The 23,065-nt window shown below is 49.4% G+C and overlaps 1 protein-coding gene across 1 annotated transcript in view; it reads left to right on the forward strand.

Moving 5' to 3' along the window:
* GRHL3 (grainyhead like transcription factor 3) overlaps nucleotides 1–18,434 on the forward strand; it is a 36,704-nt gene extending 18,270 nt beyond the window's left edge. Inside the window, exons 6-16 of the mRNA XM_049878273.1 lie at nucleotides 190–343; nucleotides 560–671; nucleotides 3,148–3,242; nucleotides 5,669–5,827; nucleotides 6,537–6,615; nucleotides 6,743–6,876; nucleotides 8,476–8,510; nucleotides 9,737–9,825; nucleotides 10,693–10,778; nucleotides 13,262–13,326; nucleotides 17,811–18,434. Of these exons, the coding sequence (XP_049734230.1) occupies nucleotides 190–343; nucleotides 560–671; nucleotides 3,148–3,242; nucleotides 5,669–5,827; nucleotides 6,537–6,615; nucleotides 6,743–6,876; nucleotides 8,476–8,510; nucleotides 9,737–9,825; nucleotides 10,693–10,778; nucleotides 13,262–13,326; nucleotides 17,811–17,925 (1,123 nt within the window). The 3' untranslated portion in view covers nucleotides 17,926–18,434. The remainder of the gene's footprint in view (nucleotides 1–189; nucleotides 344–559; nucleotides 672–3,147; nucleotides 3,243–5,668; nucleotides 5,828–6,536; nucleotides 6,616–6,742; nucleotides 6,877–8,475; nucleotides 8,511–9,736; nucleotides 9,826–10,692; nucleotides 10,779–13,261; nucleotides 13,327–17,810) is intronic.
* The last annotated feature ends 4,631 nt before the right edge of the window (nucleotides 18,435–23,065 follow it).

Genomic DNA, 23,065 nt, shown 5'->3' on the forward strand with positions numbered 1-23,065 from the left:
CCTCGTTGTTCAGTGGACTATGGCTCAGCAATGCCACTAAAGAAAATTCCCAAAATGTGGAACTGAGGCCCAAGAAAGTAAATCTACCAAGGTCATGGGCAAGTCTGTGACACAGCCTCCTACCCACTGCCCTCTGAGATATTTCTGCCTGGGAGCCCTGCCTCACTGCCCTCTCCCTCTCCCCTGCAGTGACTTCGAGTACACCCTGGGATCCCCTAAAGCCATCCATATTAAGTCAGGAGAGTCACCCATGGCTTACCTCAACAAGGGCCAGTTCTACCCCGTCACCCTTCGGACCCCAGCAGGCGGCAAAGGCCTTGCCTTGTCCTCCAACAAAGTCAAGGTGTGTTGGCCCTGGAGCAGCTTGGGAAGTGGGTGGAATGGGACAAAACGCACGTGCTAGTAGGCCAGCCAGGGACCCCAGAGAGTGGGTGCTGTTGAATAATTGCCCATTGCAACAGGGTGGGGAAAACTGAGGCAAAAGGGCAGAGCCACTGACATAGGCTCTGGGAAGGGACTGGGCTGAGCTGGAGATGACAGTGAGCTGCTGTCCTTGCAGAGCGTGGTGATGGTCGTCTTTGACAATGAGAAGGTTCCTGTGGAGCAGCTACGGTTCTGGAAGCACTGGCACTCCCGGCAGCCCACAGCCAAGCAACGGGTCATCGACGTGGGTGAGAGCCTGCCCGGGCCCCTATCCCAGTCTGCACAACTGTCTGGATGGAGAGGGTGAAGATGAGAACTGGGCACTAATCCCAGCCCTGCCATTACAAGGGACCCTGAGCACATCACTTCCTCCCTCTGGGCCTTGGTTTCCCCCTATAACAGGAGACTCTTAGATAAATTGATTCCCGTGGGTGCTTCTTGGCTTGTAGGCCTTCCTCTCCTTCTGTCTCTCACAGCAAAGCACAGTGGTTAAAACCTGCACAGACTCTGGGATCCAATTCTAAATCCTGACTCAGCCACTTTTTAGCCGCATGATTTTGAACAATTTATTAAAATTAAATTCAGTGTGGAACAGGGTGAAAATAATAGTAATAATTATGTGAATTTGTGAAGTATTATTATTATTAGAGCAGTCTCATTTATTGGCGGAGCCTTGGTGGCACATTGGTTAAAAGTTTGGCTGCTGACTGAAAAGGTCAGCAGTTCGAATCCACCAGCTGCACCCTGGAAACTCTATGGGGCAGTTCTACTCTGTCCTGTTGGGTCGCTAGGAGTCAGGATGGACTTGACAGCAGCAGGATTTTTTCTTTGCATTTTTCGAGGGCTGGCCTTCTACCGGGTGCTTTGTGCTCATTTATCCTCAGACCAACCTAGTGGGGAGGGTATTGTGATCATTCTGACCTTTCAGAAGAGGAACTGAAGTCACAGAGATATTATAGCTTCTCCATGATCACAAGGCTAGCGGCAGAACAGAATTCCAAACCAGGACTGGTTGTGTGCTGTCACTGACTCTGCAGGAGTGCAGGGTCCCTCACTCAGGATAAGGGAGCCTTAGTATGAAGCCTTTGATTCCCTGGGTGTGGTAAACAGCTAAGCTCTTGACAATCAGCTGAAAAGTTGATGGTTCAAACCTACTCAGAAGAAGCTCGGAAGAAAGGCCTGGTGATCTGCTTCCGAAAGGTCATGGCCTTGAAAACCCCACGAAGCCCTTCCACTCTGCGGCACATGGGGTCACCGTGGGTCGGAATCGACCGGACAGCAGCCAGCAACAAGAAGTACAAAACCACACCATCAGACCTCCTCCCTGTGCCCTTTTCCCCAGCCCCTCTGACCTCTCTGACCTCCTGCCTGGCCCTGGTCTCCAGGTCAAACACTGTGGCTCTTTGCAGGGATTTGCATCTGTTGACTGGAAGCAGAGACCTCTTTTCTGTGTTGCTTTGGGATAAACAGGGCCCTGGGGACCCGAGCAGTATGGATAAATAGGCCCCTGTGGTGCTGGCCTGCCTGTCCCCATCAGGAGGGTCGGCCAATTGAGACACAAATGCATAAGATAACAGTGCGGGCAGCAGTGATTTGAAGGGCTTCAGACCAGTGCAAGGCAGTTCTGCTTTGGGAGCTGGGACCCTCCAGGTCCGTCAGCAGGCAGTCAGCAGGGGAAAGGTCCTTTGTGTGTGCCCTTCTGTTCCTGTCTTGGCCCCCCACAAGGGACAGGAGCCATAGCCACCCTTGGGTGCCCAGGTCCTGGCTCCGTCACTCTCTTCCTGGCTGTGTGGCTGGTGTCACTTCCTCTCCTGAGCCTTAGTTTCTTCAACTGTCAAATGGAAGCCAGCTGCCCTGCCTGCCTCACCAGCTGATTTCTGCCTCAGGGCCATGTGTACTCTGGAACATGATACAAAGAGGGACTAGTGAATGACTTATCTGGGAGGGCTGATAACAGAGTGGTTAGGGCATGGGCTCAGGAGCCAGACAGATCTGGGCTCCAGTCCTTGCTTTGATTCCTATTAGTTGTATGACCTTGGGCCTCATTTCCTCGTGTGTAGACTGAATATTCATAGCAGAGTTGTGAAGATTAACTGAAGGCTTGCCATAAATGTAGCTGTCTCATAAATGCTAGTTGCTACTGTTATTATTACTGGAACTACTACTTTTACTACTGCTGTTACTACCACTGGAAACCCTGGTGGCACAGTGGTTAAGTGCTATCTGTTAACCAACAGGTCAGCAGTTCAAATCTACCAGGTGCTCCTTGGAAACTCTATGGGGCAGTTCTACTCTGTCCTGTAGGGTTGCTATGAGTCGGAATCAACTTGACGGCAGCGGGTTTCGTTTTTTTGGTTTATTACTACCACTATTACTGCTGTTATTACTATTACTACTAGCGCAGCTTTACCTGGTAGATCTCTTAACTCACAATCCCAATGAAAAGTATAACTTCAACCTAAAAATGAGGAGGGCCCTTTTTTCTGGCCTAGTCAGCAAAGCCGGGGAGTCCCTCTAGGGCTTTAGGCAAGCCTGCTTCCCCTGCTGGGCCTCAGTTTTCCCATCGATAACCTGACACACAATAATCCAGCTTCCTCCTTGGATTGCAATGTGGTTCTTGGGGAGAGGACGCATGCCCCTGCCAGGAGTGAGGCCCAGCCCCTAAGTGCCTCCTCCCCAAAGCCCTTCCCTTCTGACTCTCCTTCTGGTCTCCTGTGGCTGCAGCTGACTGCAAAGAAAACTTCAACACCGTGCAGCACATTGAGGAGGTGGCCTATAATGCACTGTCCTTCCTGTGGAACATCAATGAGGAGGCCAAGGTCAGTGTTGGGGGGATGTCCTGGGAGGCGGCTGAGCCAGCAGGAAGCCCCCATTCTGGGGGAGACATTTGCCTGTACTTAAGACTGTGGCAGTTGGTTGCTCCGATGAGGGCTCTAGTGGAGGAGGCAAGACAGAGTGGTGGAGAAGCTCGGGCTCTGGAGTCAGGCAGGCTGGACCTACGTCCCAGTGCTTCCGCTTACCAGCTGTGTGACATTTGGACCAGTGTCTTAGTCCCTCTGAGCCTCAGTTTTCTCAGCTGTAAAGTAGGCGTTTAATCATAGCACCAACTGATAGGTTGTAGTGAGGATCAGGAAAGACTGATAAAAGGTAGAAAACAGCCCTGGTACATAAAGGGTAGCAGTTATTATTAATCCCATCCTCCCATTTACCAGATGGGAAAACTGAGCCTTGTGCAAGGTTATGTAGCAAGTTAGAGGCTGGGCTGCTGATGGTGCCCAGGTTTCCTTACAGGTTAGTGCAGAGTGTTGCAGGAAAAAGACTTTGGAGCCTGGTAGATAAGCTGGAAACAATCACCTGCCTCCTAGGGTTGTGGTGAAGATCCCATGAGGTTGTGAATGAGACCGGCACAGTGCCAGGCCCATCAGAGAGGCCTGAGAAACAGGAGCCTCTGGTGGTTTTTTTCACACCAGTGATTAAGCGATTAAGGCTCTTCACAGCCTTACTACTTGAGCCATGAACTTGCTGTGAGCTTATGGGCGTCTCTGTGTCTTGGTTTTCTGTTTGGCTAGATGGAAATATTTATCTCAGGCACTGTGGAAAGGGTACTTGTCTGGGAGTTGGGTGCTGGGTGACCGTGGGCCTGTCCCTTCCCCTCCCTGGCCAAGCTCACCTCATTAGATGAGAGTGGGGTCCAGCTCATCTCAAGGACGGTTCTGCCTGGGCAGGCTGGGGGGCTGAGCCCTGCTTCCCTGCCGTCTCATGGGGCGGTCCCGGCTGCCTGGAGAAATAGAGGTGAAGGAGCTCTGAAAACACAAAAGGAGGCACAAAGGCGAGGGATTACTATTATTCAAACAGATGCCAGGGGCTGGGGGAGGGGCTGGGGCCTCCAGTGTAGGGGGGCAGGGGGAGAGTTTCGTGGGAAGGGAGTGGTGGGTTTCGGTTGGGATTTTCTCACAGCCTCTTAAGCCCCCAGGCTCGGGCCTTTCTCAGGTGGGGGCTGCATTGGGGCTGAGCTGGCTGAGGGGGAGGTATGTCTGGCATGTGCCTGGGGTACTGGCCCCCACAGCAGGGGAAGGAAGGGGGTCTGCTCAGGCACTGCACCCCACCCCAAAGCTGTTCAGCAAAGGGTGATTTCCAAGGCAAGTGTTCCAAAGGATATGTCCTGAAGAACAGAGCCCAGCCTGGCATGGGGCTCTGGCCCTGGAGCCCCATGGAGGGGGTCAGCAGGTAGACAGTCACCAGGTAACCTTGCCAGATTGAGTCTCAGACCTTTTCTGAGACTGACCCTGTGCTACCATCATTCAACCTAAGCTTTGGGTTGACCCTTTCAGCTGTCCCACTCACAGCAACCGTCACAACATACCGAGTGGTCATTACCTGCCAAACACACTATGTACTCGGTACACTCCTCATAGCCCACAAAAAAAAAAAAAAATTTTTTTTTTTTTAAAGGAGGGTTTAATTATCCCCATTTTGCAGACAGGAAACTAAGGCTCAGCAAGGTTAAAGGATTTGTCCAAAGCCACATGGTTTGAGTGGCAGAGCCCAGCCCAGCTTTCCACCCTAGGTTTGGGTGGCCACACAGCCAGGCTCCTGTTATGTATGCAGCCCTGCCTGACTCCACTTGGAAATGTCAGCAAGTCACCTCACTGCTCGGAGCCTCCATCTCCTCATCTGTAAAATGGGGATGACCAGGATGGCTCCCTTATCGTGCTGGGGTAGGACCAAAGGAGTTGACAGAAGTGAACCCTCTTGCTGCAGGGTCCAGTAATGGCTCGAGCTGGTGGCTGGGCGTAGAGAGTGGCTTGTCTCACCCTCTGCGTCCCCATTAGGCAGGAACACGGTCTTAGTCATAAGCTGTGGGGAGAGAGATTTAGCCCTACTCTAGCTCCCTGTACTGAGTCACGAAAAAATGAGGCTGTGGATTTTAAGCTCCTAAGGGTCCCTTAATATCCCTCCCAGGGCTATGATGAGTGGGCTCAGACTCCTGTTCCACCACACGTCCTGTGCTGCCTTGGGAAAGTTGCCCCACCTCTCTGAGCACTGGTTTCCCCATCTGTAAACGAGGAGAGGTGGTGATGTTGGCTTTCCAGGGGCTTTGTGTGAATTAAGGGCACAAACCAGGTGCACAGTAGGCTCAATAAACAGGTGCTCTGGTCAGGGGATGGAATATCAGGTCAGGGTTGTGTGACAGCAGGGCTAGTGACCTGAGCAGGCCACTTATCTGCTTCCCCTCTGACCCCAGGTATTCATCGGAGTCAACTGCTTGAGCACAGACTTCTCCTCACAGAAAGGGGTAAAGGGTGTCCCGTTGAACCTGCAGATTGACACCTACGACTGTGGCTCAGGCACTGAGCGCCTAGTACACCGTGCCGTCTGCCAGATCAAGATCTTCTGTGACAAGGTGGCTGCATGGCCAGCAGCATAGCGGGTGGACAGGAAGGCAGCTGGGTGGGCAGACCTTCCAGGGGCCCCTGGGGAGGGAGAAGAGCCAGGCCTGGTTCCAATGTCCTCCCAGCTGCTCTCATTCTGTTTCTCGCTCTCTAAATGTATCTTTCTCCACTGGGTTGACATTTGTCTGTCTGTCTCTCTATGTATATCTTTCTTTGTATCTCTGCATTTCTATCTCTCTCCTTGTCTCTCTTTCTTGGTCTCTATAAATCTGTCTGTGTATCTCTCTCTTTTTCTCTGTGCCGTTTCTATCTCTCACTTTCTGTTTTCTCCTTGTCTTTGTCTCTGACTCCATTTCTCTTTGTCTCTCTCTGCTTCTGTTTCTCTCTTTGTCTGTCTCACTCCACATTTCTTTCTCTGTCTCTGTCTCTGTCTCTGTCTCTGTCTCTGTCTCTGTCTCTGTCTCTGTCTCTGTCTCTGTCTCTGTCTCTGTCTCTGTCTCTGTCTCTGTCTCTGTCTCTGTCTCTGTCTGTCTCACGGCCTGTACCGACCTCAGTCAGGCAGGGCCAGGCCAGGCCAAGCACTGGTACCTTCCCATTTCCTGGTCTTGCTCTGGAAAGAAAGCAACGCCAGAAGCCTGGCTCACATTTAAGATGCAAAGCAGCAGTTGGGAAAGCAGCCAGCCCCTCCGGAGGCCTTGGTAACCCTGTTCTCTTACGCAGGGAGCTGAGAGGAAAATGCGGGATGATGAGCGGAAGCAGTTCCGGAGGAAGGCCAAGTGCCCCGACTCCAGCAACAGTGGTCAGTGGGGAACTGGGAGGGCCTGGGGTGGGCTGGGCCAGGCTGAGGCAAAGTGGTGGGGGTCATCAGCTAGTCTGGGGGCATGAATGGAAGGACTTGAGGGCACAGTGCTTCCTTTTCCCAGCAGGCATCAAAGGCTGCCTGCTGTCTGGCTTCCGGGGCAACGAGACCACCTACCTGCGGCCTGAGACAGACCTGGAGACCCCGCCAGTTCTGTTCATCCCCAACCTGCACTTCTCCAGTCTGCAGCGCCCAGGAGGGGTGAGGGCCGTGACATGTCTTTATGGAATCTTGTATACATGGTCATATAACTTCAGTGACCTATTGAAGGGAAGAAAGTGAAAAAATGGACTTTATAACCACTGACATGTTCATACATGGGGCACACATGGAGGAGGTTTCTGACATTTCCACCCCAAACTGGACGTGGCCCCCCAAAGCTGGGTGGATAATAACTGCAACAGCTACTGCTGTTATGATTATGGCCCCGATACTTCCTGGCTCACAACGTGCCAGGTGCTATTCTAGTGCTTCCTGTACACGAGCTCCTGTAATCCTCACCATGACCCTACAGGAGTCCCTGGGCAGCACAAATGGTCAACATGCTCAGTTACTAACCCAAGAGTTGGAGTTTTAAGTCCTCCCAGAGGCATCTTGGAAGAAAGGCCCGGTGACCTATTTCAGAACAATCAGCCACTGGAAACCTTATGGAGCATGGTTTTACACACCTGGGGTCACCATGAGTCAGAATCGACTCGATGGCAATGGTTTACAACCCCATAAAGTAGATAATATTACTCTTCTTGGATTAATCAGTTGCCGTCGAGTCAATTGACTCATGGCGACCCTACAGAACAGAGTAGAACTGCTCCATAGGGTTTCTTAGGCTGTAGTCTTCACAGAAGCAGGCTGCCACATCTTTCTTCTGTGGAGCCGCCGGTGGGTTTGAAGTTTCGACCTTTCAGTTATTGTCTTAATGCTTAACCACTATACTACTAGGGCTCCACTCCTTGGATTAAAAAAAAGAGGGCTGGAAACTGAGGCAGAGAAAGGTTAAGAAACCTTACAACATTATACAGTTAATTAGCAGCATAGCCAGCATTTGGATCCAGGAAGCCTGGCTTCAGAAACCATGCCATCTACCACTAGCTACCCACGGGTCCACCTGGGAGCCGGTTACTGAGCACCTTCGACTTGTCACCAATGCACTGGGCCAAGCCCTTTGCTGCATTGTCTCATTTCTCCCTCACACCATTCTCTGAGGTACAGGCTGGTGTTATTCCTATTTTCTAGACAAGGTCACACAATAAGTCAATGGCCAATTCAAGATTCCAGAACTGTCTACTAGTTCGTTTCCATATTAAACAATTTGACCATTTCCTTTCATTTGAGGTTACAACTCACCACGATTTAGGTGGGAATGTTTGCAGAAAGGGTCCTTTGTGTATAAGATGTGATTACTATATTGACTCAGAACAATAAGGTAGATTATGGAGCAAATACTAGAAAAAGTATTTTTTCCTAGGTTTTCTATGCTTTTCTAGAAAGAGCAGCCAGTTCTCTTGTAGCCCTTGGCACAGGTATAAAGCACTTCCTACATCCACCATCCTCTCTTCACTGCCCCGGCAGCAGTACAGCCAACATTTCTTCAGCATCTCCTCTGTGTTCATCCAGCTTCGGCTGGACGGTGCCTTTAGACTCAAGATCTCAGCTCACTTGAAGGGACGTGTCTGAGCAGAATGGGCTCGAAAGGCACCGAAACCACACCTTTGACACCTCCCACCCCTTCCACAAGAATGCCCCTCTCCACCCTCTCATCTTTCTGGATGTGACACAAAACGTCTTTTATTTTCTTTGCAGGTAGTCCCCTCGGCAGGGCCCAGCAGCTCCAACAGGTATGGAGAGAAGCAGCCAAGATCTACCTCCCTGCCTGTCCCGCCTTGGCTCCTACCCCCACCTGCTTGTTCCTCCTGCTACCTCTCCCACCCCCTGGCCCAAGCCAGGGACTGCGGCCGGGAGAAGCAGCTGAGGCTCTGCCCCCAGCCCCCCGGCTAGACCTATGCTCCTCTCTCAGTGAAACTGCCTGGGTTTTTATGGGTTTGCTTTATGTGAAAAGCTGGCGAATCTCTGGCGAGACACCTGCTTGTAAAGAGGGGAAGCAAAAGCCTCTGAGATAGTGGTGCAGATTCAAAGGGTGAGGAGAAGAGGCTGTGCTGGAGGACTTAGGGGATCAAACCCCCCTGCCCCCCAACACACACACCAGACCAGGAGGCAGTAGGAAGGGCCCGTGTCCCTGGGCCCTTTGGCCCAGGTAAGACTTCCTCTTCTTTCCCTTTGTCAGGCACAGCCTTTGTGCCCGTAGGCCAACCCGTCACCTCTCTGAGCCTCAGCCTACACATCTGTCAAATAACCTCAGAACGATGTGGGGGAGCCGAGAGGTTGGGCGAGTGTGTGGAATCTTTGTAAATGGGAAAGCACTTTATGAAGAACATCTGTTGTTACTGTCAGTTTCTTCCCTATAAACCAGCTGTGCCTCTCCTAAGGTGCCTTCACTCTAAATTATGTCACTTATCACCTGACAACAGCCCCAGGGAGTTAGGCAAGCAGGGTTATAGTTCCATTTTATGGATGAAGAAACTGAGGCTTGGGGAAGTGGAATGATTTGCCCAAGGCAGCACAGCTATTAAGGAAGGAAGGAACCTAAGTCTGTCTTACTCCAAAACCCATAGTTGTTCCACCTCCCACTGCCTCACATCTGCCTGGTTCTTCCAAAACAGAATAATGTCGATAATGATAATGGCCCAGGCTGTTCTAAGAGCAATGTGCAATATTTTCTTTAGCCTCACAACAGCTTTATGAAGTAGCGTCATTATTACTCTTTTATCATCTCCATTTTATAGATAGGGACACTGAGAGGCTAAGAGACTCACCCCAGGCCACACAGCTCATAAGTGGAGGCTGGGATTTGAACCCAGGCAGTCCAACTCCACAACCGATTCTACTGCCTCTGTACCCTCATGGGGTCTTCTCCACCTCTTGGGCCCCTGGAGGCCCAGCTGGGTCCTCTGGACTCTAGGACCTCCACGGCTTCCTCACGAGCCTTTACCTCCTGTCCCAACAGGCTGCCTCTGAAGCGTACCTGCTCCCCATTCTCTGAGGACTTTGAGCCTCTGCCTTCCAAGCAGGCCAAGGAGGATGATCTTCAGAGAGGTAATTCACTCCTCACATTTGTTCCCTGAGTCCACCCAGCTCCCACCACCCCATGAGGCCGTTCCCAATGCCTGAAACACTGATCCTGGCTAGGCAGACATGGCAGGGCCCAGCCTGGGCAGGAGGGGCTCCTTTACCCCTCGGTGCTGGATGTGGGCCAAGTCTTGGGAGTGGGAGAAAGGAGAGCACCAGGTGCTTGGGGACATAACCGCAGAGCTGGAGGGCTTCTGCCTTCTTGGGCCTCACTTGGACGTGGGCATCCTGGGGCAGCTGGTAAAGGCAGCAGGCTTGTGGTGTTGGCCGAGTCCCCCGTACTTTTCTCTAATGGGGGTGGAAGTGGGTGGGATATAGACATCTGGCTTTCTAGCTTTGATGCTCTGATCTGTGACTTTAGCTGACCTCCTGGGCCAGACCTCCAGGGGCTACAGATGGCCATCAGGACAAAACCAAGCCAGCAGCTAAGATGAAAAGCTTACAGCAACCATGATTTGAGCCTTGCTGTGCCTTTGGTGCTTTCCAAATATCATGTCACTGATTCTCACAACAACTCTGTGAGAGTGTGGGCAGAGCCCCCATTTTACAGATGAGTAAATTGAGGCTCATGATTTTAAAAGAACTCTTTCAAGGTTACATAGATGGCGGGTATTCAAACCCACCAAATTTAGCACAGAATCTAAGGAGGCACTTAGGGACCTGCAGAGCCAGGTGGCATGTTTCCCAGCTGGGCACAGACCCTCAGCATTGATTTGCCCTCTTTGCAGAAAATAACCTTCTGTTAAAATAACGCTAAGCTCCCCCATTCCCTGAGATAGCCCCATGCTTGTTTATCCTCCTTGCGTCACGAAAAGCTCTCCGTTTGCGCTTCAGTTCTGCTGTATGTGCGGAGAGAGACAGAGGAGGTGTTTGATGCCCTCATGTTGAAGACTCCAGACCTGAAGGGGCTGAGGAATGCGGTAAGAGGCCTTCCGGACCCCCACCCTGCCCTGGCCAGCCCCGCTCTGGTGTCCCTCTTCCCAATCTTTACCACGCAGCTCTAATTTCCCATAGGAAGGCTTGGGAAGGAATATCCTGGAATCTTGGCTTTCTGGTGGTCAACCTGTCCCACTCTGTTTTGGGGGAACACGGGGAGCTGGCTGGTGGTTGTATACCTCTGTGATGTTATCTCCCAGCCCTGGGAGTCACACACACCATAAATCTACTTAATCTGATGGCTGCTGTCTGACAAGCCAGGGCTTTTTGTTGGCTTTGCAAACCTGTTTCTGTTTTAATGGGAATGGAACCCAAAAAGGCCAGGCCCAGACGCACTCTTTTTTTCTTTCCAGGGGGCCTCACTGCCTCCTGTTTGTGATTGGCTGGGGCACTGACAGGGGTGGCTGAAGGTGGTGTCTGGGCAGTGAGACCCAAGGAGGCCTTCCCAGCCCCCTAAACCGCCAGAGAGCAGGTGAAACAGCCCAGTCCTGAACAAAACCCACAGCCAGCTTTGTGGCTCAGCTAAAAACTGAGCAAACAACCTCCACCAGGGCCAGCTGTGCTTAAAGGCCCAACCACTCAGGAAAGCCAGAGGGTTCCAAGATCTCAGGCTGGGGAAGGGAAGAAAGAATCAAACAACATTAGCTACCTTTTCTTGAAGACCCACTACGTGCCAGGTATTTTCTCGGGCATGTTGCATTTACTATCTCCTCATGTTCTCTTAGCAACCCTGAGAGGTGGGTACTGCTCCTATTGCCACATCCCCCCTGAGGAAACTAGCCTCCAAGTGGTCAGGTGACTTGCCAAGGTTACTCTGCTAGAAGTGACACAGCTGGGATTCCAGCCCGTGCTGTCTCCACTCTGCTGTGTTTTTCTATTCTCTTTACATATTGTCAGCCCTACTTGGCACCAGCCCCAGGAAGTTGGGCTCACAAAACGCCAGTAATGTCACTTGAATATAGACTCAGAATCTTTAGGTTGGATAGTACCTTAAAGGGTCGGCTCCCCACCTGGTGCCTGAGCTCTCTCCCCAACAGCTCTTACGAGTGGGTACCTACCCTTGACTTGTATGCCCCCAGAATGGAGAGCTCACTACCTTATAGAGCAGCCTATGCTGTCTTTGTACAACCAATAGCTAGAAAGCTCCTAAATTCTTCCTTAGATTGAGTTGAGGTCTTCTTCCTGGTAGCTTCCATCCACATCACCATTAAAATAAAGTCTAGGGACTTTTCATACCTGGAGGGGTCTCGGTCAAGGCAGGGGGAGAAACACAGCTGGACCTGCTCCTCTTCCTGAAGTACCTTAACCTGAAACCCCTGGCTTGAGGTTCGCTGCAGCTACAAGGCAGCTAGCAATACTAAACACCAGCACTGACTTTATTGAACTCATGCTATGGGACAGGACCTGGGCTGAGCACTTTACATAGTCATCTCAATTCATGTGCAGATCCACCCTTGCGTGTACAGCCTGTGACTGCATCCCATTTACAAATGAGGAAACCAAGGCTCAGAGAAGCAAGATGACTTGCTCAAGGTTCCACAACTCCAGTTGGTGGAGCTGGGAGCAGCACAGACCTGTCTGCCCCAGTGGAAACTTTGGGAGCTCTGGGAGAGCTGGGCTGACTCTGGCTGTGTGAGCTTGGGCAGGTCACTCAGCGATCCCCTAAGCCACTGTTTCCTCATCTGTAGACTAAACACTAACATTTGGGGGATGTGATAGAGTCAGGAATCTGGGTTCTAGTCTGGACCTTGAGCACTTGGCTTATCCTCTTGGAGCTCAGCGTCCTCACCCATCGAATGGGGATAATAATTCCTGCCTAGAAGGGGAAACATTTGGGTAACAGGGCAAGGAGCATCCCCATTGCTCCACTTCTAAAATAATAACAATGGCCACTTGTTGAGGTCTTAGTACCGCCGGGAACTGTCCTAAGTGTTTCACATGGATCAATCCATTTGACTTTTCCAGGAACCTATGAGGTGGACACTATTTACTATCTCCTTAAGTAGCTGGCCAAGGTTGCCCAGCTGGGGATGGTGGGGCCCTCAGCACTGGAACGATTCACGCGTCTGACAATGGGCAGGGGCTAAGGGAAGTGGGTTAGATGTTCTTTAGGGTATTTTACAGCCACTAAAAATGCTATTTGGCAAGAGTTTGTTGTGATGTAGAACACCTTATGACACAATGTGAAGTAAAAAAAAGTTATGTAACAATGATCTGGACTATAAAAATGTCTTTATGTGAGACCGAACGATGGTAAGGAATACACGCAGATGTTACTAGTGTTTGTCTCTGAGAAACAGGATTATAGATTATTGTGATTTTCTTCTTTGTTCTTTTCCACAATATGGACATATATTACCTTTATAATAGGGGAATAAAAAATCATGATATAAAAAAAAATACACTTTCAAAAAATAAAAAAACAGTTTTGGCAGCAGGCAGTGAATCCTCGACCGGTCTCTTCCAGATCTCTGAGAAGTATGGGTTCCCTGAAGAGAACATTTACAAAGTCTACAAGAAATGCAAGCGAGGGTAAGTGCCAGCCCAGTACAGCTGTCCTGTCCACAGCCCCACCCTACCTGTTTCTCTCTTAAGTGATGGCTCAGGGAGTTCCCAGCAGGTTCTTTCTGCCCAGCAGAGGCTTGATGCTCAGTGCTGGCGAGTGTTTATACTCAGCCTTGGTGGAAAGGCCCAGGGGATAAGGAGTTGGGGTGGACAACCCCCAATCAGGCTGAGGCCACTGGTCACCCCTCCACCTACAGAGACCAGATGTTGATCACTATTGGCAAGGATGGGCATGAAAGACAGGTGGAAGGGCCTTCATACATGAACTCCTTGAGTGGAGGGGAAGTACAAGGCCAAAGTCAGAAGACCGAGGTTTAAGTCCCAAGGCTGCTGGATAACCTTGGGCGAGTCATTTGATTATAATGGTAATAGTTATGGTGACTAGCATTCAATTGAGACCAACTATGTGGCAGATATTGTACTAAGCACATCTCCTAGAACCCTCACCCACACTATGAAGCAGATACCACCAGCTGCAATTTACAGATACGGAAACAGGCTCAGAAGAAGTAAGTGATGTTCAGGAGGTAGAAGCATCAGAGCAAAGGCACAGAGGCAGGAGGGCTCAGCAGTGCTGCTACTGGCTGAGCTGGAGGGTCCAGGAAGCTCATGCTACTTACTGGCTGTAATGAGTCTGGGAAGAGTATTGTGATAGGGCCTGGTTTTGACATCTACCTGCTGGGAGGCCATCAGGGATGCTCCTAGCTTCCTCCACCTTCAGGTCTAGACCAGGCAGGAGGGAGTAAAGCTACACCCTTCAGGGGGCCAGGCAGTGCCTGGCTGCTGCCAGGGGTTCCTGGGATTAGTGCTTAGGGATACATAGTGACCCTCTTGGAGATTAATGTAAGCGCCAGGGCACTCTGCTATCTGCCCCTTGGCTGGGGGAGGGAAGGTTGAGTAGTGACTTCTTTCCTAGGCTTCAGTCCTCTGGTCAGAGCCAGTGAGCTGGGTCCTAAGGCCCTTCCTTCCTGGTCACTCCACAACCCAGCAGGAAGCCCCAGGCAGTGTGGAGTTGTCACTGCCATTCCCAGCCCCAGGGCCTAGGAAATACTCCTGGTCTTGAGGCCCACAGCTTAGACCTGAGCCCCCTGTCATCAGGCCCTGCTCTGGACAGTCTAAAAAAAAAAGAAGGACAGTCTAGCTCCAGCTATACTTGCTAGTAGCCCCAGGAGAGTGATCAGGAATTTGCCCTGTGGGTTTTCCTGTTCAGAAGACTTTGCTGAGTAGGCAGGGTTTGTATTCACCTGTGGCTCCATCTAGTCAGGCCCAGGGGCTAGGCCTCCTTCCTACAGGCCAGGCCCTGCCTCCCTCCCTCCTCTCCTCCTCTCTCTCTCCCTCCTGTCCCCCTCCTTGGTCCCCACCCAGCTTCCCACAGATTAGAGGGGAGGTGTCCATCCCTGCAGCCCCTGGGAAGGGCTCCTTTTTGGTTTTGGCTATGTGCATGTCTAGTTTTTTTTTCTTCCAAGTTTTGGTTTCAAACTGGGGCTCACAGATCTCTAGCTGAACCCACCTTGTGGCTGAGGGCAGGCTCGGCTCTGCCCAGACAAGCCCAGCCCCACTTCCCCCTTCGGTGCCAGTGCCTCCCCTACAGATCCCACTACCACAGGCTGGGCTAAGGGGCCAGGAACTGCCGTGTGTGTGTGTGTGTGCGCGTGCGTGCATGCGTGTGTGCGTGTGCGTGTAGCGGGAGGGGTGCACAGAAGGATGCCCCCCACCCCAGCCACACTGGCTGAGTTGCCAGCTATTCAAATCAAGTTGTAATACCTTCCATTTATGGAGCAATTCCTACATGCCAGGCACTGGGCTCGGTAACTCCCAGGTACCATCTCATTGACTCTTTGAGGTTGGTATGACTGTCTCTGTTTTCACAGATGAAGAAACTGAGGTTCCAAGTAGTTACAGAGTCACAGAGTTAGTAACTGGCAGAAAGAATCCAAGCCTGTCTGGAGCCTGTGCAGACACCCACTATTTTATCAGGCCTCCTGCTGGTTCCTAAGCAATGTGCAAATAAAGGCTGTGAGCAAGTAAAGGCTGTGACCAGGCCAGCCAGTTTATTTGCCTGGTCCCACAGCCCAGGGCAGAGCTAGCATCACTCAGCGGCCCTTTGGATGAGCACCAACACCTCACCCCTCCACGCTCCGCCCCGCACCCCCCCCCCCCCCCCGCCCCAGCCATGAAAACCTCAGCACTAGAATTGTTTGAAAGCCTGAATGAGAATATTCCCCAAAAACCCTGTTGGGAGAGGAGAGGACTCCCTGGGAGTCTGACTCCTCATCTGAAGAACAGGAAATTCTCATCAGTGGCCTAGTTTATTTTCTTAAAACCCTCTCAAGAGTCCTCTGGACAAAGGTAGATACAATCAGCTTTACAAGCACCACTGAGTGCTTGGAAGATTAGCAAATATACTGTTTTTGCTGGCAGCTGGCCAGGGGTTTAGTGCAAACCAGAGTGAAAAGAGGCCTGCGCTCTGTGACAGCAGTTCCTGACAAGCCCTGGCCCCCAGGGCTCAGTTGGCATTGACCTCAGAACGTGACAGTGTCCGAGGGCCTGTCTGGGATCCCTTCTGCATAGGCGTGAGCTCTGGCCTGGGGAAGCTGTGCTGGGGGAGGGGAAGGAGTCAGCCATCCAATGGGCTCATGTCAGGCACCCAGTGCCTGGCACCTAGAAGCACCAATAAATGTCACTATCTGAAACAGACCAAAAAAAACCTGATGTTGACAAAGCGCCAGCCCCTCAGCCCCAGCCCTGGTCTCCTCTGGCCTGCATCCTGCCTCCAGTCCCCAGACAAAGATGCCTCTGTGAAAGGAAGGAACTCCAAACAGGACCTGAGGAAACAGGATCCTGTAATTAAATGCTGGCAGGCAGCACACAGGCCTCTGGGGGCCCAGAGCTCAGACCATCTTCCTGAAGGAGGCACTGCTTGGCTGATACTGGCAGAGATAACTGCGTAGGCCATAGGCTTTTGGCTCACCGATGTCTCCCTCTATCCCATCTGGGAGATGGGAGTTGGGGGTGCAAGGCCACAACCACCCCTCCCCTCTCCTGTGGGGTCCTTGTAAAAGCAGTCGTCTACCTGCCGGGAGGAAACCCTGGTGGCATAGTGGTTAAGTGCTATGGCTGCTAACAAAGGGTCAGCAGCTCGAATTCGCCAGGTGCTCCTTGGAAACTCTGTGGGGCAGTTCTAGTCTGGCCTATAGGGTCGCTATGAGTTGGAATTGACTCGACGGCACTGGGTACTGGGTTACCTGCCAGGAGGCAGTTGGTGAGATTCTTGTCCCCTTCCTGCCCTGCTGAAAATAATATCCCCATCAGCCAAACTCTCTCCCAGCCTGCCTGCCTCGTACATGGCACTTCCTAACTTGTATTTATAGGGGTTTTTTTTGTTCCTTTCAAATCCTGGCTCTGCCATCTATTAACTCTCTGATCTTGGGCAAGTGACCTTGTTTCTTTGAACCTCAGCTTTCCCATCTCTGAACTAGGGTAATATGTTTATAAAAATTCATTCTCCCGTTCCTACTAGATTCTAAGTAGTCTAGGTCTAATTCACCTCTCTCTATATGGCCATTGTTTCTGGAACAGGGCCCTGCACATGGAAAGGCCTTAGCAAATGCTAGTGGGGTGAATGAATAGAAGAACAGGTAGATGAATGGGTGATGGGTGTATGGATGGTGATACCCAGGCCATTACATGCCCAGATGACTTAGCAGGGAAGAGACAAAGGCGAAGCTAATGTGATCAGGTCAGGTAGCACCTAGAGGTGTGCCTTTTGGGGTAAACCCTGGTTTTGACCCCCTGCAGAGAACCACAGCCTTGGAGATCCTGTCTGCTACTGGTTGGCCCCAGGTCCTAGCCAGGAGAGAGTGGAAAGAGGGAGGGCTAAGCCCCTCCATCCCCACGAGGTTTTGGCTTCATAGAATGGAACTGAGAGGGGGCTTGTGTGGCCCTTGCCTCTGGTTCAGGCGGGCACCCCTGAATGACACATCGCAGCCTCCTGCTTAACCTAAACTGCACTGTTTACCCACCATACCTCCTGGACTTGAACTTACACTCCGTGTCCAAGTCCTCTTCTATATGGCCTGGTGGCCAGAGAGCACTGCATCTCTCCTAGATCAACATATTAGTTGCTCGGAAATGTCCATGCTTTTGTGCATTAGGAGAGAGCCAATCTGCAAGCAGTGGTGGGCATGGTGATTGAAGGCCTGGGTTTGCGCCGCGGTTTGGCCACTTAGGCATTGTGTCCCCTTGTAAAGAGGGGCTGTGCATACCCATCTGGCTGGGTTGTTATGAGGATTAGAGAGAATGTTTGAGAAGTGCCTGAAATATTGGGGGCACCCCACAGCTAGTAACCATCCCTATCGTCATTGTCATTCAGAGGGTCTGAAAACAAGACGGCTGGGGTGGGTGTGGGGGGAAGCTGCCATATTCCAACCACGCCGCCTCCTCTCTTCTAGAATCCTGGTCAACATGGACAACAACATCATTCAGCATTACAGCAACCACGTGGCCTTCCTGCTGGACATGGGGGAGCTGGATGGCAAGATTCAGATCATCCTTAAGGAGCTGTGAGGCCCAAGCTCCCAAGCCCTTGGACCTTGTCGGTGTAGGTTCCAGCCAAGCAGCTGGAAAGTGGCCCTGTGCCACACACAGCCTCTCCACATGCCTCAGCGCTGTTACTTGAATGCCCTCCCTGAGGGAAGAGACCCTCTAGTCACGAACCTATAGATGTCAGACCTTGGCGGTCTCCTGATCTGAACCCCCATCTCATGCTTGAATTGACTTCCTGAGCTTCCTGCCAGTGCCTGCTCACCAGGGACTCTGCCTTCCTGGTTAACAGGTTCCCAACAGCCTGTCTCCTCCTCAGAGACCATTTCCTGCAGCAGATCTTCTACAGGCTCCCTATTTAGGTGGTAATAACTTCATATCCTCTCTCCCAGCAATGCAACACCCGCCGACCGCTCAGTTCTTCCATCAGCTTCAGACCAAGGGTTTCTCACCTTTTGGCCAGTTAACCTGAAAACTCTTGTTTTTCAGTGCAAAGGACTTTTAAAGACACTACAATGGAAATATCCTCTTTCTCATGGACTTCCTCAATGCACGATGTAAATACTAGAGCTGATCTCCTAGAACAAAGTGACCGCTGTGTAAAACTCCCCCATGCCCACTCACTGTTGTATACATTTCTTGTTTACAATTTTCATTTATGTTATATATATATATAAATATATTGTATATACGTGCAACATTTTATATTTTTCATGGATACATTTTTATCATTTCAAAAAATGTGTATTTCACATTTCTTGTACTTTTTTTTTTTAGCTGTTATACAATTATGCATTTTGTATACTCATATGGTATTTAGTAATAAAATTATACCTATGTATTACTTCAAATGGTATACTTGTTCCTTTTGTGAAAATCTTTAGAGAGGGCCAATGTAGACGAGGCTTCTTTTCAGTCTTTTTCTATGAAGTCTCTGTCCTTCTCTCTCCTTGCCCTCTGGCTGTATCCTGTGAGTGGTTTGTCCTAGACTTGTAGGCATTGGCAAGGCAGAGGTGTGCCCACCCTTGAAGGCAGCAGAATCCTGATGTCCAGATCTATGACAGTCCCACAAGACTGAATGTTAGGACTTTAGGATCATTGACTAAAAACGATAAGTCTTGGGAAAAGGTCCAGGGTGACCTTGATGAGCACCTTGCAATGGAGGTGCTCAGTGGACAGAGCCCAGGGCTGGGGGCCATGTGAACTGAGTTCTTGCGCCAGCTCTGCTCCTAACTCTGGGCCAAGTCACTTTCCCCGGAGCTGGCTCCAGCTCACAAAAAAAAAAAAAAAGTGATACATGCATCTGTTAACTCTGAGGTCCCTGATATTATTTGGTAGCTTGAAATGGGCCATGGTGGGAATATTTACACCACAAGAATTGACGATGCTACAAATCAGGGTTTTATTTCCTCTAGAGAACAAATCACAGATCAGGGCTGTTTTTCTTTTCTTTCTTTTTTTTTTTTGGAGAACTAGCTTACCAGCACACTACCACCTCTAGGCCTCAGTTTCTTTGGCTATAAAATGGGGGGTGGGGGGAGGGACTATGGTTTACATTGGTTGTTTGTAACTGTTCTCCTTAGGTCCTCAGGAATCAGTGGGGGGTCTCAGAGGCCACCTTGATTAGGAGAAACAGGAAGGGGCGGCAGGTAGGTCCCTGAACATCCTTCTCCAACTTCAGTCATAGCAGCTGTTTCTCTGTTTATATATCAGTTTCTTGTAAACTTTTTGTCTGAACAAAATTTTTTTAAAAAGTTGAAAACCATGGACATCTCTATTGGCCTCCTGGTTCTGACAGCTACTCTGGTCGTAATTACCAAGCCCCTGCCTGGGGTCAGGGCTGGGACTAGGGTCTGGCAAGTGAAGCACTCATCTCAAATGCAAAATTTAAGGGGGTGCTGAAGAGCTCGGTGATCAAGATAGTATAATTAAACACCATATTTAAAAAAACAAAACAAAAATAATGTCAAAAAATTCATAATGGGAGGTGGGGCCGAGATGGTAGAGTAGTAAGATGCTTTCTGTAGCCCATCTTACAACAAAGACCTGAAAAAACAAGTGAATTGATTATATATGACAATCTAGGAGCCCTGAACATCAAAGACAAAGTTGAGGGGTCAGACTAAGCAGAAGGGGGAGGGAGAGACAGTTCAGAAGCACCGAGGATTTGCTAGACCTGACCTGGCCAGCACGATTGGCTGGCACGCGAGGGCTGAGGCAAGCAGTAGCACTCGGGACGGTTTTTCCACATCGGGAGAAACCAAGCAGCAGAAAGTCAGCTAAAACCTCCAAAACCCAGGAAAAGTGGCACTGAATCAGCGAAAGACAAGTACAAGCATCTAACCTACTGCACAGATCAAAAAACCTCTTTTCCCCCCTTGGGAAATGCTTCTTTCCCATTTACCTGCCCCCTCCCTGCTCTGCTCCAGGTCCCAATCCAGCTTCAGCAATGGCTGCACCCCCGGGCCAGAGGTAGGACTAGTCACGTGCTCCGAGCCATTCTCCCCGCTTTGGAGAGGGAACAAATTAACAAACAGAAAAAATAATCTGCCAGCTTCCCTAAACTGGGAACTCAGGGCAGGCACAGCCCCCTTGCGTACACACAGACATAAGAGGTACATGACCTTTGAAAGCCATTCACCCCTGCCTAGACCTGTGTGGGCCCATTTCAACAGTGTAGGCCCTCATTAGCACCGTACAACAGGGTATACACCTGAAGCCTATTTTCAACTGCAACAGCTAAGGGGAAGTGGCAGATTCATGACATTTGACACTGTCCTGCCCATTAAGCAGGGTCCTCACCTACTCACATCAGGGGCCTAAGGACTGGTGGCTCCACCCACTCCACCTAGCCACCCCCAACAGGGATCTGAGAATAAGTGGTGCCTCCCGGTCCTTACAGCCAACAGCACTGAGTGCCCAAAATCTGGCTGAAATACCCACCCACCTATGCACTCTAGGGACAAGGGACACATCTTCCACCCAGGCACTCAGGGGCAGCTGTCAGCCCCCTGCCTTGCTCAGCACATGACCCCCTACTGCAGCAGATACCTGTGCCTACTCCTATCACCCCTGCCCATCTAGGACTATAGGTGAGAGCCTGCACCACACACTTGGTGACCAACCACTTGGACACCTGAGCTGAATCCACACAAGAAAAGTAAATGGACTCCTGGGCTTATGCCTAGTAACAGCTCTAACCACCTGGTGACAGGATATGAGAGCTTCAAAGACACCAATAATCAACACAGCTCACACAACCAGCCTATTTGGGTGTATCAAATCAAAACAAAATAAGAAGCTAGGACACAGTAACAAACATAAAATTAAATATGATAACTTATTGATGGCTCAGAGACAACGGCCAATACCAAATCACATAAAGAGGCAGATCATGATGGCTTCAGCAAGAAACCTCCCAGAGGAAGATAATTTCTTGGAATTACCAGAGGTAGAATTCAAAAGATTAATATACAGAGCTCTGCAAGAGCTCAGGAAGGAGATCATACAAGATGCAGACCAAGCCAAGGAACACACAGACAAAGCAAGAGAGGAACTTAAGAAAGTTATACAAGAGCATAATGACAAATTTAACAGGCTGCAAGAATCCATAGAGAGACAGCAAACAGAAATCCAAAAGATTAACAATAAAATTTTCAGAATTAGACAACTCAATAGAAAGTCATAGGAGCAGAATTGAGGCAATGGAAGTCAGAATTAGTGAGATTGAAGAAAAAGCACTTGACACCAACTTATTTGAAGAAAAATCAGATAAAAGAATTTAAAAAATTGAAGAAACCCTGAGAATTGTGTGGAACTCTATAAAGGGGAATAACCTACAAGTGATTGGAGTACCAGAATGGGGGGATAATGAAAATACAGAGAGCACTATTGAAGATTTGTTGGCAGAAAACTTCCCTGATATCGTGAAAGATGAGAAGATATCTATCCAAGAAGCTCATCAAATCCCACACAGGATAGATCCCAAAAGAAAGTCACCAAGACACTATAATCAAACTTGCCAAAAGCAAAGATAAAGAATTTTAACAGCGGCCAGGGATAAATGAAAAGACATCTACAAAGGAGAGTCAATAAAACTAAGCTCTGACTACTCAGCAGAAATCATGAGGGCAAGAAGGCAATAGGATGACATATATAAAGCCTTGAAGGAAAATTACCCATCAAGAATTATATATCCAGCAAAACTGTCTCTCAAATATGATGGCGAAATTAGGGCATTTCCAGATAAACAGGAGTCTAGGAAATTTGTAAAAACCAAACCAAAATTACAATAAATACGAAAAGAAGTCCTCTGGTTAGAAAATCGATAACATCAGATAAAAACCCAAGACTAGAACACAGGGCAGAAAAAACAAGTGAACAACAACCAGATATCAACCCAGATAGAGAAGTCACAAAAGAGAATCAAAGCTAAAACACTGAAAATAGGGAAACAGACATCAATATGTAAAAGATGACAACACTAAAACAAAAAAGAAGGACTAAATAATGTAGTCATAGAACTTTCATATGGAGAGGAAGTCAAGGCGATATCAAGAAACAAAAGATTGGTTTAAACTTAGAAAAATAGGGGTACATATTAAGGCAACCACAAAGGAAACTAAAAATCCTACACATCAAAACAAAAAAGAAGAAAAACATAAAGACTCAGCAAATACAAAATCAAAAAGATGAAAAGAAAATACATGAAGAAAAATGAATCAGCACAGAAAATTATATGGAAAAAAGAAACTGTCAACAACACACAAAAAAATACATGAAAATGGCAGCACTAAACTCCTATCAGTAATTACACTGAATGTAAATGGACTAACTGCACCAATAAAGAGACAGAGTAGAAGAATGGATTAAAAAAAATATTATCCATCTATATACTGCCTACAAGAGACACACTTTAGACTCAAAGACGTAAACAAACTAAAACTCAAAGGATGGAAAAAAATATATATCAAGCAAACGGCAATCAAAAAAGAGCAGGAGTGCAATACTAATCTCTGACAAAATAGACTTTAAAGCAAAATCCACCACAAAGGATAAGGAAGGACACTACATAATGATTAAAGGGTCATTACACCAGGAGGATATAACTGTAATAAATATTTACACAATAGGGCTCCAAAATACACAAAACAAACTCTAACAG

The sequence above is a fragment of the Elephas maximus genome, chromosome 3 (assembly GCF_024166365.1).
Source record: "Elephas maximus indicus isolate mEleMax1 chromosome 3, mEleMax1 primary haplotype, whole genome shotgun sequence".
NCBI classification, from domain to species: domain Eukaryota; kingdom Metazoa; phylum Chordata; class Mammalia; order Proboscidea; family Elephantidae; genus Elephas; species Elephas maximus.